At 32.4% G+C, this 18,065-nt stretch overlaps 2 protein-coding genes and 1 non-coding gene across 3 annotated transcripts; 2 read left to right on the top strand and 1 right to left on the bottom strand.

Moving 5' to 3' along the window:
- Nucleotides 1-3,871: 3,871 nt before the first annotated feature.
- Nucleotides 3,872-5,592, bottom strand: LOC143917207 (fatty-acid amide hydrolase 2-like). Its single transcript, XM_077438685.1, has 4 exons — nt 5,377-5,592; nt 5,037-5,306; nt 4,654-4,794; nt 3,872-4,147 (listed from the first exon to the last, which is right to left on the bottom strand). The coding sequence occupies exons 1-4, from the start codon at nt 5,590-5,592 to the stop codon at nt 3,872-3,874; spliced, it is 903 nt and encodes a 300-aa protein (XP_077294811.1).
- A 4,733-nt stretch (nt 5,593-10,325) lies between these two features.
- On the top strand, nt 10,326-12,760 carry LOC143912740 (chitinase-3-like protein 1). Its single transcript, XM_077432091.1, has 7 exons — nt 10,326-10,485; nt 10,617-10,903; nt 11,268-11,375; nt 11,479-11,739; nt 11,815-11,980; nt 12,057-12,202; nt 12,294-12,760. Exons 1-7 carry the CDS (start codon nt 10,392-10,394, stop codon nt 12,423-12,425), a joined length of 1,194 nt encoding a protein of 397 aa, XP_077288217.1. The 5' UTR covers nt 10,326-10,391; the 3' UTR covers nt 12,426-12,760.
- Nucleotides 12,761-14,546: 1,786 nt separating this feature from the next.
- Nucleotides 14,547-14,630, top strand: TRNAL-CAG (transfer RNA leucine (anticodon CAG)). Its single transcript has one exon. It is a non-coding gene; the product is annotated as a tRNA-Leu (tRNA).
- Nucleotides 14,631-18,065: the final 3,435 nt, after the last annotated feature.

The raw sequence follows: 18,065 nt of genomic DNA, 5'->3' as shown, positions 1-18,065 counted from the left end.
TAAGAAAATCAAATTTTAAAAGCACTGCTTTATGTTAAAAGTTTTATCCCTTGGACGGAAAAAATAATCTTCCCTACAGCAGCATAAAGTGTATGGTAATATCTAAATGCATTATGTTAAATGATAATCGCAAATTTAAATATTAAATTATTTTATTATAAATTTAGTGTAATTTATATTTTCAGCTAATATGAGATTTTTACAGAATGAGGTTTTCAGTTTATTCACGTAAATATACAAACAATGTTTTATTTATTTAAAATGATGGGGGAGGTGTCCATCCCCCAAATGCCATTTCCATTTCTTGTGCTATAAACAGAGACAGGTGATCACAGCCTGGACTCGATATCACTTGAACTCCAACTGGCATACCATTACTTGCTAAACCAACTGGACAGTTGGTTACCGGTAAACTTAAACTGTTGAATATCATCACATACGAAAAATCGAGTATTTGTCGCATATAGTCGTAGTGCATTGATGCAGTTCTTGGAAATGTAGGATAGAAACACACTCCATTGTCTTGAAGCAAATCCTGTAATTATAATGTTTTTTTTTTGTTATATAGTACAAATACTTTTATTTATTTTTCTATCATATGTTTATTTATTTAAAAATCACTTTCGCACACTTCCAGTGTTGCATCATCCATCAATTCATCAACTCTCATTCATCTCACTCCATACATTTTTAGAATTTCGTACACCAATCTTCCTTGCAGCCTTCCTTTCACCCATTCCAGCACCTTTAACCATTATTTTGTTCACCTTTTGTCTACTCTTCTAGCTACGTGACCTGCCCATTGCAATTTAAATATCTTCACTATCTCCCTTATTACCACTATCCTTGTCATATTTCTTACCCACGTATTCCGTTCTCTATTTCTCCTCGTTATGCCGAGCATACTGCATTCCATACTCCTTTGAGTGCATTGGAATCTGTGAAACATTTTGGCGCTCAGTGTCCAGTGTCACATCCATACGTCATCACTAGCCAAAAACATTGATCGAAGATCTTTTTCTCCAGTCAAAGTGACATTTACATATGAATACCGGAAATAAAAAAAGGGTCTAAGTGCCAAAAAACCCAAAATAGCTTTTTTAACAAAAACCGATGTATCTCAAAATCTTAATAATTACACTAAGATCCTTTTTTATTTCCGGTATTCATATGTATTCAATAATTGTTCCGTTCGCAGTAAAGTGTCCTCATAGATGTTTTTACCGAATTTACATGCATACAACATGCTTTTTTTTGATATTTATGTTTTTGCACTTATTATGGAAACCTAATTTTTTAAGATGGTAGGTGGTCAAAATGAAGAATATCAAAATGTAGAATAAAAATGTAGTAAGAAATAGATCATTCAGTGGGGAGTAATTGTTTTTGGTCCCTCAATAAATTCGAATATTCTGCATTCGTATAATTTGAAATACACATATTCTGTATTTTGATAGACAACTTTGTGATACATGCTAGGTTTTTTTTTGTATACGCACATAATGGCATGAAAAGCCGCGGATTATACTCCAAACCAACAAATATCAAACTATGTAGTTATGTACATATATATTTATTATATTTTGAATTTATGTATATTTTTACCATAGTTCCATTATATATTGACCTAAAACGGCAGCTGGGGCAACTTGTACTCATATAAATATGGTTTTTAACTTGTATATGTACATATAAATTGTAAATTTGAAATTATATTCAAATATTGGTGAAAAATAGTAGGTGGGTTGGTTGCTAATTTGGTGGGGAACTATTTCAACAGTGAAATAAGATAAATTGGCAAAGTATGATAAGAAGTATTGGAGTATTTCAGCAGGACTGCAGAAATACTCTAAATCAATTCTTTTCGATCGAGGTCAAACTAGGGTTCCAACCCGGGACCTTTCGAAATCGAAAGATCTTAAGTCGAAAGATAAAAAAAATGGTGCATGGTAAACGGTACAAATCACGTACATACTCACTTAATTTGCGCGAGCAGGATACAACAGGAACAAGAGGAACATGCTTTTCCTCCCGTATTCTGCGCGAGCACATTAATACGGGAGGAAAATCCTGTTCTTCTTGTTCCTGTTGTATCCTGCTCGCGCAAATTAAGTGAGTATGTACAATAGTATGTACCGTTTACCATGCTCTATTTTTTTTTTGATCTTTCGACTTAAGATCTTTCGATTTTCGATCTTTGCCTTCCGATATTTGCGTTTTCTGTCATTTAACATTCTGTCTCGTCACGGAGACCGGTTTATATGTACATATATAAAACAAGATAGTAGAACAAATTAATGTTATAAAATAATTACCGCCATACGCAGGGCTGTGTTTTTAATGGAATCGGAGGTACATATATTCGAAACAAAAACAAATATGTTTTGCTAAAGGCGGAAGTTAAGCTTAAGACTATACATATATGTACATATGTATAATAGCTGGTGACGCTCGAAAGTTGCGCATAGGAAGAACTCGAAGCGTCTAGAAGAGGCCTAGTGACGCTATTTTAAACAATACACAACCCTGATCATAAGTGATATATGTATACCAAAAAAACCGTCAATTTATATAATTTTTAAAACAATCTGCATGTTTAAGTTGAATGATAAAGATTGCACAATCATACAAGTAATCAAATGTATGTACTTTGTACTGTCAATCCGAATTCACTTACATTATACATATGTACATAGTACATTCATATACATACATGTACATATGTATGTACGTCCATTATACATCTAATATATAATTTCGAAAGAGACTTTGTATGTAAGGTTTGGGTGGGAGCATCGACAAAAAATTAAAGTTTCTATGACGATGATATCGATATTGTTGAATATAATTTTTTTTCGATTCAAAAAATTAAATAAAAAAACAAATGATTAGATTAGCCATGTTTAAGCTGTTTATATTAAAAATACCGAGCGAAACGGGGTAAAACCACTCGTAATCTAATATGTAATTTCGAAAGAGATATGTATATACATATGAAAGCAGTGGCGGACTGGGACTGAAATCAGTGGATGCCAGGAGTCAAAGGGTTAAAAAAATTGTATATATTATATATTTCTATCATATATCCTATATACATGGATGTGTCTAGATTAGGAATAGATTTTATATTCGGAAACTGTTTAAAATTGTGTATTTAAATCTTACTATATCGTCGAAGTATAATGAAATGTTATTTTGAAAGTATGAAGTAAATTTAAATCGCTAGTTGATGAATCGTCCTATCAAAATTGTTTTAAGCAATTCAGTTTATATTATTCACGGAAATTTGTTTATTCCCATTTTTATTTCAGTAGGTAGTTGTTACATAGGTATTGGTATATACATAATCTTGAGGATGGAAATGGGCCCGGCAAAATGGCCCACGCAAATGTTGAAACTTATATTTCGAGCCTAATAAAAAAAGTTAACCGATCCTTGGGCTGTTAAAGCAGGTAGTAGTTGTTTGTGTATATCGTAAGAAATTTGTTTTGTTGAAATACCCAAACTTTAGGTCCCAAAGTGCAATATCCTATAAATTTTTACACACGTGAAATAGTTAAAAAAACGTTATTTAATTTTACTTAGGGCCCATATTTTCTAACAGATAGGGGGGCCCACATGCCATCGGGCATGTTTGCTTGTATGGCCAGTCCGCCACTGTATGTAAGTATCTTTGGTTGAGAACTTCGTAAACCCGTCAAAATTTCTATAACGACAATTCGATTTTTTTACGATTCAAATAAATTTAATAAAAAAACAAATGAATATTTACTATTATATTCACCGTGTTTACGCTGTTTATATTAAAAATACTAAGCGAAGCCGGGTAAAACCACTAGTAATATATTATATATGTATTTGTATGAACATTTTAGGTAATAATTACCAAGAACTCTTGTTTAAGCTCAGCAATAACTTCTGCGTATTCTTTAAACGTGTTGTCATTTACACAATCCCTTGCTTTTCTCATATATGCGAAAGCAATAGAAGTAAATATTGATTTTGAACATCCCAATAAATTCTTCGCCAGTTCTAGCGTCAGTGATGACAATTTAAAAGGTTGTTCAAAAACAGATTCCGCATCTCTGACTTCCATTGCATGGACCATTGACATATCGCATGCATGCTTCATATGCTTCAAACTGACCTTAAATGAAAGTAACGTATAAACGTACAAATTATACAAATAATATAGTGTACATATGTAACCGGTGTCGAGGCGTGGAAATCCACTTAATCTTGTCACACAGCTTTACTTATGTGTGCGCGAGCAGGATACAAGAGGACTTGGATACATTATACCGAGGCCCATTGTATCCTGCTCTCGTCAATATTGTCACAATATGACGTTTCAGAAAACATTCATATGCGCATGCGCACTTTATATATACGCGTGCACTCTCTACTATGATGTCACGTCGTGCGTGAATATTTCCACAGTGGCCAAAGAAAACCGGTTTTGGTTGATACGTTATGGTGTCATGTACTGCTGTATAGTTTGCTGCTGTTACTTGCTGTTTCGTCTACACCACGTTAGACATGAATGTATCCATATAAAATGTACCAAAGAATACTTTTTGTACTGCTGGTTACGTGCAGTTGCCTGTATGTGCTGTGCTAGTACGAATAGACCGTTATTAATAGAATAAGTACCTTTTTAACTTTAATACCACGTACGTCTTCAAAATATCTTATCACTTTTTCAATAGCAGTTTTGACATCAGAATTAATTTCACTAACCATACCTGAACCGTCTCCCTCCATGTAGTATAATTTTATCATATCTATAGACACCTATGTATATAACAAAAAAAAATCTAATTTATTGTTGCCAATTAAACTGATTACAATTGAGATAACGTTTATCAAACAATCATATATATGTACATACATACATACATACATATGTATGTATAATTTTGAAGTTTAATATCACCATCACAATAAAAGTTTAATTCTAGTTAATTGAAATCTTTTTGGAAATATGACGGTTGGACAAATATCAAACAATCTTAATCTTAAAAAAAAATGTATACCTTTGCTTCAAGATTTAAATTGTCAGCTAGTGGATCCTTCATAATTCTCAGCAACAAAGGCAAATCTTCTGCGTATCTAGTCATAGGTCCAACACAGCTGAGATTGTTCAAAATTTTCGTCCTCAAATTCGGTTTATGTCCTTCCATTGACACGTAATTTGATGTCGGCTTGTGAGCAAATATGCTATTGTACATTGCGGGCAGTCTTAAAGACCCACAGGTGTCAGATCCAATGCCTATCACGGAAGCAGCCGAAGATAATAATGCAGCCTAAAAGGAATCGAGATATTAGTTTTAAAAATGCGAAAATATGATTTTGAATATTTTTCTAATGTCTCACCTCTCCACCCGATGAGCCGCCAGAAGTCTTTGTTGTATCGTAAGGATTCTTCGTTGTCCCAGTTACATAGTTGAAGGTTTCCCAACAAAGACACATTTCTGGAGTATTGCTGACGAGTATGGGTATGGCTCCAGCTGACTTGATTTGCATCACAACTTTAGCATCGAAAGACGCAATATCCTTGCTTACTTTATATACACCGGAATTGTGACTCATTCCTAGCATATTTATAACATGCAGTTAGTAGTCAGAATTTATATATTTATATATTAAGGTTCAGTGCAAACAAGATCTTTTCTTAGGCAAAAACCAAATGATCGCAATCAGATCAGAGAGCGGAGTAATAATTAGGAATAGAGAATAGATCATAGACAGAGTTTATACGTTCTATGCAAAACTTTACGAGAACAACAACGGTCAATTTCCCGCTCCGGAATCGACACACGGCCAAAGGGTTCCTGCAGTATTGCCTAGCGAAGTAGAGGCCGCGCTAAAAACTGCAAAAAACGGTAAAACCCCAGGGGAAGATAATATTCCCATTGACTTACTAAAATGTGGCGGCCCCCCCCTAATTAATATCTTAGCTAGGCTTTTCAGCAAATGCATCCAGAACCAAGCTATACCAGAAGGATGGAATAACGCAACTATCATTTTAATACACAAAAAAGGCGACAAAAGCGATATCAAGAACTACCGACCCATTAGTTTACTTTCAGCGGTCTACAAGCTCTTCACGAAGGTTATTACAGAAAGGCTGAAGAATATCCTCGACGAGAACCAACCTATAGAGCAGGCAGGGTTTAGGGCAAATTTCAGCACAATGGACCACCTCCAAGTAGTTGGCGAACTAATCGAGCGCGCCAACGAATATCAACGGCCATTGTGCCTAGGTTTCGTCGATTATGAGAAAGCCTTCGATACAGTTAGTCATAATGCAGTACTTAACGCTCTACAAACACAGGGAGTGCCGGAACCCTATGTGGGACTGTTAGCTGCAATATATAAGAATGCCACAGCTTCGGTTAAAATTTTTTCAGGTACAGATAGATTTAGCATAGGAAAAGGAGTAAGACAAGGAGATACAATCTCGCCCAAGTTATTCAATGCGGTGCTTGAGGGAGTTTTCAGGAACTTGGATTGGGATACAGCCGGAGTAAGCATCAATGGTCGCTTTTTGAGTCACCTTCGATTCGCAGACGATATAGTTTTAGTAGCTCGTGATTCAGCTGACCTACTTATCAGACTAACACAGCTGGACAGGGAAAGTAGAAAAGTAGGATTAAAAATTAACGTAGATAAGACTAAACTAATGTTCAATAGTTATTGCATGCCTGATAGCATCCCCTTAGATGATAAACCAGTAGAAGTAGTAAATAATTATTTATATTTAGGTCAAATAATTGACATGTCTGGTAGTAAAACTGAAGAGATAAAGAGACGTATGAAATTAGGATGGAGTGCATTTGGACGGAGGAATGCTGTTTTTAAATCAAAAATGCCACTCTGCCTGAAGAAAAGGATCTTTGATCAATGCGTTTTGCCAGTGATGACGTATGGATGTGAAACTTGGACACTGAACGCCAAGATGCTAAATAAAATCCAATGCACTCAAAGAAGTATGGAACGCTGTATGCTTGGCATAACGAGGAAAGACAGAAAGCGGAACACGTGGGTGAGAAATATGACAAGGGTAGTGGACATAGTGGATAGAGTGAAGAGATTGAAATGGCAATGGGCGGGTCACGTAGCTAGGAGGATGGACGAAAGGTGGACAAAAGAAGTGCTTGAATGGTACCCGAGAGAAGGCAAAAGAGTAAAAGGAAGACCGCAAGGAAGATGGGTGAACGAAATTAGGAAAATGTGCGGAATGAGATGGATGAGTGTTGCGCAAAACAGAGACGAGTGGAAGCGTGTTGGAGAGGCCTTCATCCAGCAGTGGATGGCGAATGGCTGTAAATGATGATGATGATGATATTAAGGTTCATTTATACTAGCACTGCACTTTAGTACTTGGCGTATCCGTAACAGCAGTAGCCAACACGATCTATTCATATTATATGTATGTACATATGTATATGTACATGCCACTGAAACGTATCAAGCAGATACGGTTTTCTTTGACCACTGTGAAAATGTTCAAACATGACCTGATGTCATAGTGGCGAGTGCACCCGCACTAACGAAAGCTCTGTCATGCATATTTCCAAAACATGGATAGACGTGACAAAAACGAGCTGTGCTGTATATGTAGTATGAATAGAAGTAGTTTTTTCGTGCAGTGCTGGATAATATAAACATACCTTTATATTATAAGTACACAGAATGTAGATATTAATTATACAAAAAACTACCTTTGAGTGCAAGACTTTCTTTGATGGTAATTGGAACTCCCAGCAAAGGATGAAGCTTTTCGAATTCATCTAGAGTATATAACTTGTTTGATATCAGTCGACATTTTTAGCATCTGCCAATGCTATATCGTATCTTGTGTCTACGATTGCATTGATTATTGGGTTTATCTGTTGGCATCTCAGTATATAAGCGCGTACAACATCTTCTGATCTTATCTGAAATGGATTTGCGTTTATAATATATTTGTTTTCATTAAAAAAATGTTCTCAAGTCAATTCAAACCTCCCCTCTTCTTATTTTGTCAGCCAATTTAGTAGCACTGTATAACAAAAGAGGTTCTTTGATCGCTGGTAAATATTTACGTTCCTCTTGATTCATGATGCAAACTATCGGGTATAGAATAATCCGTATTATAAGAGATATAAATTTGATAAGTCTCCGACAAAACTTGTTCAAAATCATCTGGAAAACAAGAGTACTTCATTTTAAAATATGTCATAGCCAGTGGCGTAGCTACCGCGCCCGCAAACCCCGCAATACGTACATATGTTTCGATCATCTCATATATAAATTAATGTCATTTTTAAACATTTTGTTCAATATTTTAACAGTCTGAATTTTATACCTTGTGAAGAATCAGTATCATATTATAAATATTTAACGCATGTCCCAGGAAATAGCTCCAGGCCACACCGACCAGACCAAATGTATGAAAATGTGAGCGACTAAGAAATCACCCGGTGTGACACGCTCTTCGGAGTCTGTATATATATATATATATATATACATATATATATATATATATATATATATATATATATATATATATATATATATATATATATATATATATATATATATATATATATATATATATATATATATATATATATATATATATATATATATATATATATATATATATATATATATATATATATATATATATATATATATATATATATACATATATGTATATATATACATATGTATGTATATAAAATTTGTTTAAAATTTTATAAGTTGCAATGCCATATTAACGCATGCAATTCCCGTTCCCGTTCTATATATATGTATATATATATATATATATATATATATATATATATATATATATATATATATATATATATATATATACATATATATAGAACGGGAACGGGTGCACCCGCACTAACGAAAGCTCTGTCATGCATATTTCCAAAACATGGATAGACGTGACAAAAACGAGCTGTGCTGTATATGTAGTATGAATAGAAGTAGTTTTTTCGTGCAGTGCTGGATAGTATAAACATACCTTTATATTATAAGTACACAGATGAAATATATTTAATATACGAAATATATTGTGATAATTCATACATTTTTAAGCTACAAACACACCTTTAAAAAAAATAGATTAAAAATCGTTTTTTACTATATTTTTAATGGTTAATGGTTACCTCGTAAAATAAGTATTTCACTCCGAAAAAAAGATTTTCGTATTTGTGTATCGTACAAACTCGGCGACGAAATACACTGAAAAAGTTGGGAAAGGCTTTAAGTGACCCATTTAGAATATGTTCATAAATGACTCACCTTAAAACAAAATTACATATATGTATGTAGGTATTATAAAATGAAAACTGCACAGGTATCTTCGTGCATATGATGAGAGTTTGTGACCTCAACTGAATGAATGCTTAGTTCAATAAATGTCGCCAAAATATCAAAGTGGCTACCTTTGTACTCATGCAAAAACTTGTTACTAAATTTTTCAGTTAATTCATAACAGCGTTTCGCAAGAAAATTACGTAGTACATTTATGTAGAATAATGTACATACATACATATATAGAGAAAAGTGTTTTGGTTTATTTACGTATGCATGTATGTATGTACATACATACATACATATATTTATAAATGTTCACTATAAAAGAAAAATTCTCGTATCAAATCTCCACTAAGTTTTTCATACACATTTGACGAATTAGCCGTTACAAATATTTAATCGCAGAATGGAATGTTACATAAATTTCAAACTAAAAAAAAATCTCAAATGAAGAATTTTTGCATGTGCGTTGGGCGAAACGTTTCAAATAAATACATATACGAAACAACGTGCACATTAGTGCAAATGTGTGCATTTGTGCATCGAGCACGTAAATGTGTTTAAATTGAAAAATAGATATTCAAAAGCCATACTACGCTTAATGAAGAAAATCACGTTTTACTCTCATGTATATGTATATGCACGTATACTATTTTCCACTGATTGTTTAACTTGACAGTCTTCTTTACGATTATAAATAAACAATGCTATGCAAATGTACATGTGTCTAATATGTTCCCCTGAATATGAGATGACTTAGAGTATTAATTTTTAAGCTCAAAATAATGTAACGTTATATGTATGTTATATGGTAGATTAAAATCATTCAAATACATAATTGGCCAGGCTTATTTATTTATGAGTATATTGCATCCTGTTATTGATATCTTTGCTAATGACGGACATAAAAAAGCAGACGATTATTTCCCGGTATTCAACAATTGATTTTATTGATCAGATTAGATATCAAAATGGGTATTTATAAGAGATGTTTTGAATTTTTTATCATTGCGCATAGTTTGAATGACGATATAATCGTATATTATTTTTGAGCAATCAAATTCGCAATCATGTCGGGGATTGCTCGTTTTTCCTTCGGAATATGTGCGTCGATAGTTTTGTTATCGTTGATATGTCCCAGTAGTGCTGATGAGTGTAAAAAAGGTAACTTTTTATTTATATTGTTGTTCAAAACAAAAATAAATCAATCGAACTAATTAACGTATGTACGTTTTGCTTCAAATTTACATATGTAGTTGATTTGCATTATATGTATATTTTTTTCTGATTTTTAGATCATGTTTTATTTTGTTATTATTCGAGTTGGGCTATATATCGACCCGAATTAGGAAAATATGACATTGGTATGATAAATTCCTCTCTCTGTACTCACATGGTGTATGCATTTGCTGGGCTGAATTTGGAAGGCTACACCTTTTCCTTGGATGCATTTAACGATTTGCCTGAAGCAGGTGGAGCTGGACAGTACTATTTATTCAGACAGTTGCGAGAAGAAAATCCATGTCTGAAAATTATGCTGTCTATTGGAGGTTGGACCGAAGGATCCGAAAAATTCTCAGTTGTAAGATTAATGTTTGAATTATTTCAGTTGAAATTTTGCGAAGGTGACGCAGTTGTCTCGTTAGTTTATTTTTCAATTTAGCAAAATTACTGTACTCAACTCAATTTAAAAAAAATAAACACAGTGTTTATCTCAAACAACTAGTATTTTCATCAAATAATATATATGTACATAATTGGACAACTGAAAATCATAGCTCACCATTTTAAGTAACAAATGTGTATAGTTTCCTGTATATGAAAATGCTACCCTCTCGGTGACAGTAATATCTGGTCTGTGACATAAATGTTATCTAAAAACAACCAATATTCAATTTACGCATCGTAAATATAAAATTTTGATTTAATTTTTAAATGTATTATAGATGGCTGAAACAGTTGAATCTAGATCAAGATTCATCGAACATTTGCTGAGATATTTGGTATATTACGGATTCGATGGCGTTGATATCGATTGGGAATATCCAGCAGAGGTAATATAATAAATATTATGCATTTACAACTACTATACATATACATATATATATTATAAATGAATAAGATAGTGAAAAATATATACATACATTTTTAATACAGAGAGGTGGCATCCCGAGTGATAAGCAAAATTTCCCACAACTTTTAAAAGAAATGAAAGCCAGGTTTCTTCCCAGAGGAAAACAGATTGCAACAGCAGTAGGAGCAGGAGCTCAGGTTATCGAATCTGGATATGACGTGAAAGAAATTGCCGATTCTGTCGACTATGTGTTGTTAATGGCGTATGACTATCATCGCCCAGATGTGACTTCTCATGTAGCACCTCTGTATAAATTACAAGGCGACTCAAATGCTGGTTCAGTCGTTAGTATATGTATCTATGTATGAATCTCAAGAAAATATGTTTCCTTTTTTATGGGGTTAATTCATTTTTTTTAGGACGACAGTGTTAAAATGTGGTTGAGCAAAGGCTGTCCTGCGAACAAGTTGGTCCTTGGCGTTCTCTCATCGGGTAGATCTTATGAACTATCGTCATTGACCTCAAATGAATTAGGAGCAAGCGTTGTAGGAGTTGGAAAAGCAGGACGTTTCACCTTGATTCCAGGTATGTATTTTGAACATCATTGGGTATCCAAAAAACATAAATATTTTGAAAATTTGTAAAATACGATTTAATTTAGGTTTCCTTGCGTACTATGAGATTTGTGATATGCTATTGGAGAGTAATAAATGGACTCAAGTTGCAAATGCTACTTACGCCAACAAATATGCTTACAATGGAAATCAGTGGATCACTTTTGAAGATCCAAGTACAGTTAAACAAAAGGTATTCAAGTTCATATTATATTCAACAAAATGTTTTAAATATTATTACGTATCTCTTACTGAAAAAAATGTTTTGCATTATTTATAATTAGGCTGAATATGCATTCAAAGAAGGATTAGCTGGTATGATGTTGTGGTCAATTGATACCGACGACTTCTTCCCATTGTGTGATGTAAAATATTCATTACACGCAGCTATAAGAGAAGGTCTTAAAATGAAATAGAATAAACTGTAATGTGTTACTTGAAAAAAAAATCCAAGTGTCTTTTTAATGTACCTGATATGCAGCTTCAACGAAAAAAATGTGTATATTTTGATATTTTTACAATTAAAAATAAAGGATAAAACATAAAAAGATTAGTATTTTTTAAAAACTTTATTTTCTAATAAGTACAATCTAAATTTGACGTATACGCGCATATATATGTAGATAAACTGATAATAAATAAAACAAGATAGATTAAATTAGATTCTACCCACTTTTAGATTATTTATAGCTTGGTGACCACTGATATTATTTATTGTAGTCACACAATTATACATAAAAAAAAGTTTTTTAAAAAAATACCTCTTTTATAATTTGTATATAAAATTATTATTTTGAATAAAAACAATAATTTTATTTTACTACCGCCATCTATGTTTAAAACTTATAAACAAACCATGGATAAATGTCAACGACCATCTCGCCGGGCAGATCAAACGCGTCTTACACGATATTTTTGCATCATCGTAATGGCGGAGGATCCATTTACTTATATTGATGACCAAAATGAGCAATATGGCAAAGTATGAAAACGATCGGATAAGAGGTAAACTTTATCCTAAATTGTAATCGTAAGTGAAACGTAAAGGAGGTATGTAAAAATTACAATCACACAGATTATTTATAATGAAATTTGTAAATTTCATTTGGACATTTCCTCGCGGTGGCTTTTTATCGCGGGGACAACTCACTGACACATTTCATACAAGTATTTTTTATTCACAATATTGATATTAGTTTTTATGTTGACTTTTTGAATTATAAGTATATTGTAACCGTTATTTAAATATTTGGAGAAACGACTTTTGAATCGTTGGACGTTCATATGTAGTTGCTCTTTTTTAATAAAGTTAATTGAAAACTTTCTAGTTTTATTTTATCAACAAAACAATACATTATATTTAGGTCAAAAGTTTTTATTGCCGTGTAATATAATTAAAGCATGAAATCTTTCAGCAAGTTGTCCTAGAATCGTATAAAAGCAGTATCTAGTTTTATTAATTCGTATTTATACACTTCCCCATGTATCACCATCAAAGTATTTTTAAAAGGTTTTTCAACTTTAAATGATATATATAAATGATCATAAATCGATTATATGATTATAAAGAATGTTAAGCGATTGTTATATGTCCATTTTGATTAGAGGACTCTTTTGATATTATAACGAAGTGAAACGTAGTAAAACCTTGTAAAAATCTGATCACCTAATGCTGCGTACGCACCTAACCAACGAACGGTCCCCAGGTCATATTTTTAAACCAGTAGCGTACAAAATATCGAAATAAAAATTAAATTTAAAAATTGAAATTAAAATATCAAAATTAAGCTAAAGAGCGAGATTGAGTTAAATTTAGATCACCGTTGATGTTTTGAATTACAACAATGTTTTGAATTACGACGATACGCATTTACAACCAGAGAAATATTATGATTTCTCTGCTTACGAGCGAAAAATAATCTTGTTATTATTTCTTAAAAGTCGTTTCTTTAGTTATTATTTTGTTTCTTTTCTTTTCTGTTATATTTTTGACCATTTTGGCGCATTAGGAATTCCTGTAATACTATAAATGTCCAAACTTGAAATAAATAAAATGGAAGTTTTCTGATAATTATTTTACAAATGTATTATACCTTATTAAAAATTAAAATATATATTATGAAATTAATGGTCCATGAGGTTTGAAAGGTTGGCGACCGCTGTTCTAAACGGTCTTATGCTAAATTTTGAACAAATTCTTAAGGTCGAGGCTTAACTGTAATTTTTTAATAAAATTAAATATTTTTGGGAATTTTTGTCTTTTTTTACTTCCCAGTTGGCAACCCTAAAATATACGTTTTTTTTGAAAATAGGGCTGTGGAGTCCACGATTTCGGCTTTTTTTAAGCATGTTAGAGTTGTGAAATGATTGTATTTTGAGTTGTTTCTAGTCATACTAGAGTAGGAACTAAAGTCCGAATTGTATTTTTTTTCGTTTCTAATTGTTATGAAATGTTATATAAATAAATTTCTAATTTCAAATACCATTTTAGAAACGCTTACAACTTATATGCGAAAGTTTGCACTGGCACCGTCACTGTCAGGATGGCCGAGCGGTCTAAGGCGCTGCGTTCAGGTCGCAGTCCACTTCTGTGGGCGTGGGTTCGAATCCCACTTCTGACAAACACAAATCCTTTTTGTTTTTTCTTATTAACCATATTTTCATGTCTTTTAATTGTTTTTTTTTATTTACAACGTGGTTGCTATTTACTATTAATTTTAAACGTTAATAATGCAATAATTCACTGAGAATAAATATTTTGTTGAGCTTTTAAAATAAACATTATATGAAAAGTGACATCTATTGAAAACTTTTAAAAACACTTTTCTTGAATATCAGCCAACGCTAGTATATAATAGTGTCATACGTAGATGTAGCTACAAACCACATTCAAAAAATATTTCAAGACGTGAAAACTCATTTCAATGACCATAAAATGAAACTTTTAAATTAAACAAAAACTTTTCGAAAAAATGCTATATATTTAAATAATACAGAAGTTATATATACGCACAGAGGTGTTTTTACAAGGTTTTCATTAGTTTTTAACCACTTTTTATCATAAATAATAAATAGATTCATATAAAGTTATCAAAAGGAATTTTGAAATTTGTTCTTGTTTTATTTACATTAATCACATTACCGTATAAGACTTAAATAATCAAAAGTAAATTCAAACTGCATAATTTAAAAATTATTACGGTTGAATAAATGATAACTAGTCACCAGAGCCATGACGGGGCCGTGTAGTGTTCAAAGGTTGTAAATGCATTGTTAAAGGTTTGCCGAACAATGGATAGCACTGTGACTATTCTACCTCTAATGATAACACTCTTTGTATCGACAGTTAAAAAAAAAGTTATCGCGCTGAATATGTACATACATATGTATGACGTTATTGTTTTATACGCTATATGACTGTCATCTGAGTTTATGCATAGGCACTCAATCTGTAATTATTATTATAAATCAAGATATTAAAAAAAAAAAAAATGTATGATACCAATTTCTATAGAAAATATAAGAATATGGTTTTTTTTAATAATACACACTTTTTTTTTAATAATTTATATTTCCCCACGATGTCATTACGGGTTGTCCCTGGGCGACATATATGGTATTAAACTTGTACGTGTATAAATTTATAGATTATTAATTTTGATATCATATTCAAATAGTGGCGACATAGTGGGTAGGATATTTTTTGCCAATTTGATGGAGGAACTGTTTCAACAATAAAATCAGATAAATTGACAAATTCTGATGGAGTCTTGGAGTCACATATCCAAGTCTAACCAGCAGCACTACATGTATAATCGGAATAAATTCTTTTAAATCCACGGGATCGAACCCGGCAACCTCTCGTTGGTTATCATTGACCCAACCACCGAGCTATGGTCTTGGATATTTGCTATTTACTTACTTCCACTTATTTTTAATTCTATTTTTACCTCACTGCCATATCAGGTGGCTCGAAATCGACACTTATGGCTAGACTTAAATTTGCAAATTTGAAATTATATTTAATCAGACAGTGGTGACAAATAGAGAGTGGGCACCCACTTTGTGAGGAACCTTTTCAACAATAAAATCAGATAAATTAGTAAACTCATATAGAAAACGATTGACTTGTATCCAAATCTGACGAGCAGCTTACTCAGAAATATTAAAAAGTATGATTGTTTTTAATTGAGGTCTAACCAGGGCTCGAACCCAGGACCTTTCATACGCTAACTGCTGAGCTATACTGCTTACTTATAAAAAAAAACTTTAAAGTTTATTCATATTTCAATGCTACGAGAAATTCGATGGTTAATTTCTTTGACACGTCGAATCTAGCGTGATGATACAAACGACGGTGGGCTTTTGGGTCGCACTGTATCATATGTGAGCTAAACGGGCGGCATCATATCACAGGATGGCGAAATTTATACACACAGTAATACAATAATGTATAGCGTACAGACCGAATAATACTCGTAATAACTGGATATCTCACCCCCGCCCATACCACTCCATTTCACCCCCCATGCAGGAGAGGGATGCGGCTATGTTCCCACGGGTAGACGGTGTTGGTTAGACAGAGGTAGGGAATAGCGTGATAGTGCGTGTGCGAAACGAAAATTCGGTTGTAGAGGTCTCTCGTCGAAGGGGACACCTGGCTACTACGATACCTTTAATATTTAATTTTATTTTCGCGTTTATGTCTCTTCAGGGCGTTGGGTCCGCCCCAGGGATGGATTCTGTTTTCCTCTTTGAGTCAGTTGTCGGACCTTAAACGACCGTTGCACATTGTTAATACCCTTGAATTATGTTTAATATTTCATGTGAGTGATTTCTTTTTATCTGTGTATATTAGAGTTTCCAATTATTCGACTTCATCAACTATTCAAATATCGAATACTAAAATTCAAAATATTCGAATATATTCGAATAGTTTTAAACAATAGAAAACAGAGAGAAATATTAATTCAAAATAATTAAAATGAGTCGGGTTCTCATAAATTAAAAAGAAAAAGTAAATTTATCGTCATACATAAACTTTATTTTAATTTTATAAATACATATTTTTAAAATAATAATGCGTTAAATGTTTCAAAATTTAATCTCGCCGTTACTTTTGTTTTTATTATTCCTGCTGTGGAGAATATTCTTTCAGTAACAGTTGACGCTGGCTTAATTGTTAATAAAGTTTTTAAAGGATATCTAAAGCTTCGGTTCGTTTTTTAAAGTTATCCAATTACTTGAAATCTTTCTTTAACCTTTTGGAATTATCTTGGAATTTGAAAAACGTCTTTTATAACGTGCACGCGCTTTCAATCAATTTATTTAATTTGAGAAAAAATACCCGGATCGATTCTGAAGTTCAAATTTGAGAAAAAAAACTCCGAAACACAACTGAAGTTCAAAACAACATAAATGAAAAGAAATAATTCTGCTTATCCATTAAAATTGCGTTCCCGCTTCGGACTGTATTTTCGTTTTCGTTTCAAATAAACTGCAATAAGTTTTTTTCGTAAAATACACAAGTTCAATTTGTAAAGCGAGGAATTCCAATGTCAAGTTCTAAGAATCCATTGCACTGAGGCGATAAAATGACTCCGAGTCGACGACTAATACGTCTTTCACACAATACACTGCTGCGTTACACATTTTGAGTTAAAAATAAAATTGTATTATGTTAAAAAAAAATTCTAAATTTGTAAAATATTTTATTAAAATTACATTAAAAAAATTCACGAATATTATTCGAATAATTGCTCAAATATTCGAATAAAGAATAGTTCAAAATAGGCCGAATATATTCGAATATCGAATATTCCAATATTCGAATTGGAAATTCGAAATATTCTAGTGTACATATATGTTATATGTTAATATATTCTAGTGTACATATATGTTATATGTTAATATATTCTAGTGTACATATATGTTATATGTTAATATATTCTAGTGTACATATGTATGTTACGCCGAATTTTTAACATATATGTTATGTCTATTACGTAACATAGGCAAATAATTGCGTTATTCATGATATACAAGCTATTTGCTTG

This window comes from Arctopsyche grandis, chromosome 1, assembly GCF_051622035.1.
Source record: "Arctopsyche grandis isolate Sample6627 chromosome 1, ASM5162203v2, whole genome shotgun sequence".
Taxonomy (NCBI): Eukaryota; Metazoa; Arthropoda; class Insecta; order Trichoptera; family Hydropsychidae; genus Arctopsyche; species Arctopsyche grandis.
This window is presented reverse-complemented; position numbering and strand designations above follow the sequence as displayed.

What these genes read in the sequence shown, in the direction of transcription:
- LOC143917207 (XM_077438685.1), bottom strand. Translation starts at nt 5,592, where the DNA reads ATGAGTCACAATTCCGGTGTATATAAAGTAAGCAAGGATATTGCGTCT. An exon ending in GCGGCTCATCGGGTGGAGAG is followed by an intron (nt 5,307 to 5,376) that starts GTGAGACATTAG and finishes GATTCCTTTTAG; the next exon opens with GCTGCATTATTATCTTCGGC. An exon ending in ATTTAAATCTTGAAGCAAAG is followed by an intron (nt 4,795 to 5,036) that starts GTATACATTTTT and finishes TTATATACATAG; the next exon opens with GTGTCTATAGATATGATAAA.
- LOC143912740 (XM_077432091.1), top strand. Translation starts at nt 10,392, where the DNA reads ATGTCGGGGATTGCTCGTTTTTCCTTCGGAATATGTGCGTCGATAGTT. An exon ending in ACTCAAATGCTGGTTCAGTC is followed by an intron (nt 11,740 to 11,814) that starts GTTAGTATATGT and finishes CATTTTTTTTAG; the next exon opens with GACGACAGTGTTAAAATGTG. An exon ending in ACGTTTCACCTTGATTCCAG is followed by an intron (nt 11,981 to 12,056) that starts GTATGTATTTTG and finishes GATTTAATTTAG; the next exon opens with GTTTCCTTGCGTACTATGAG.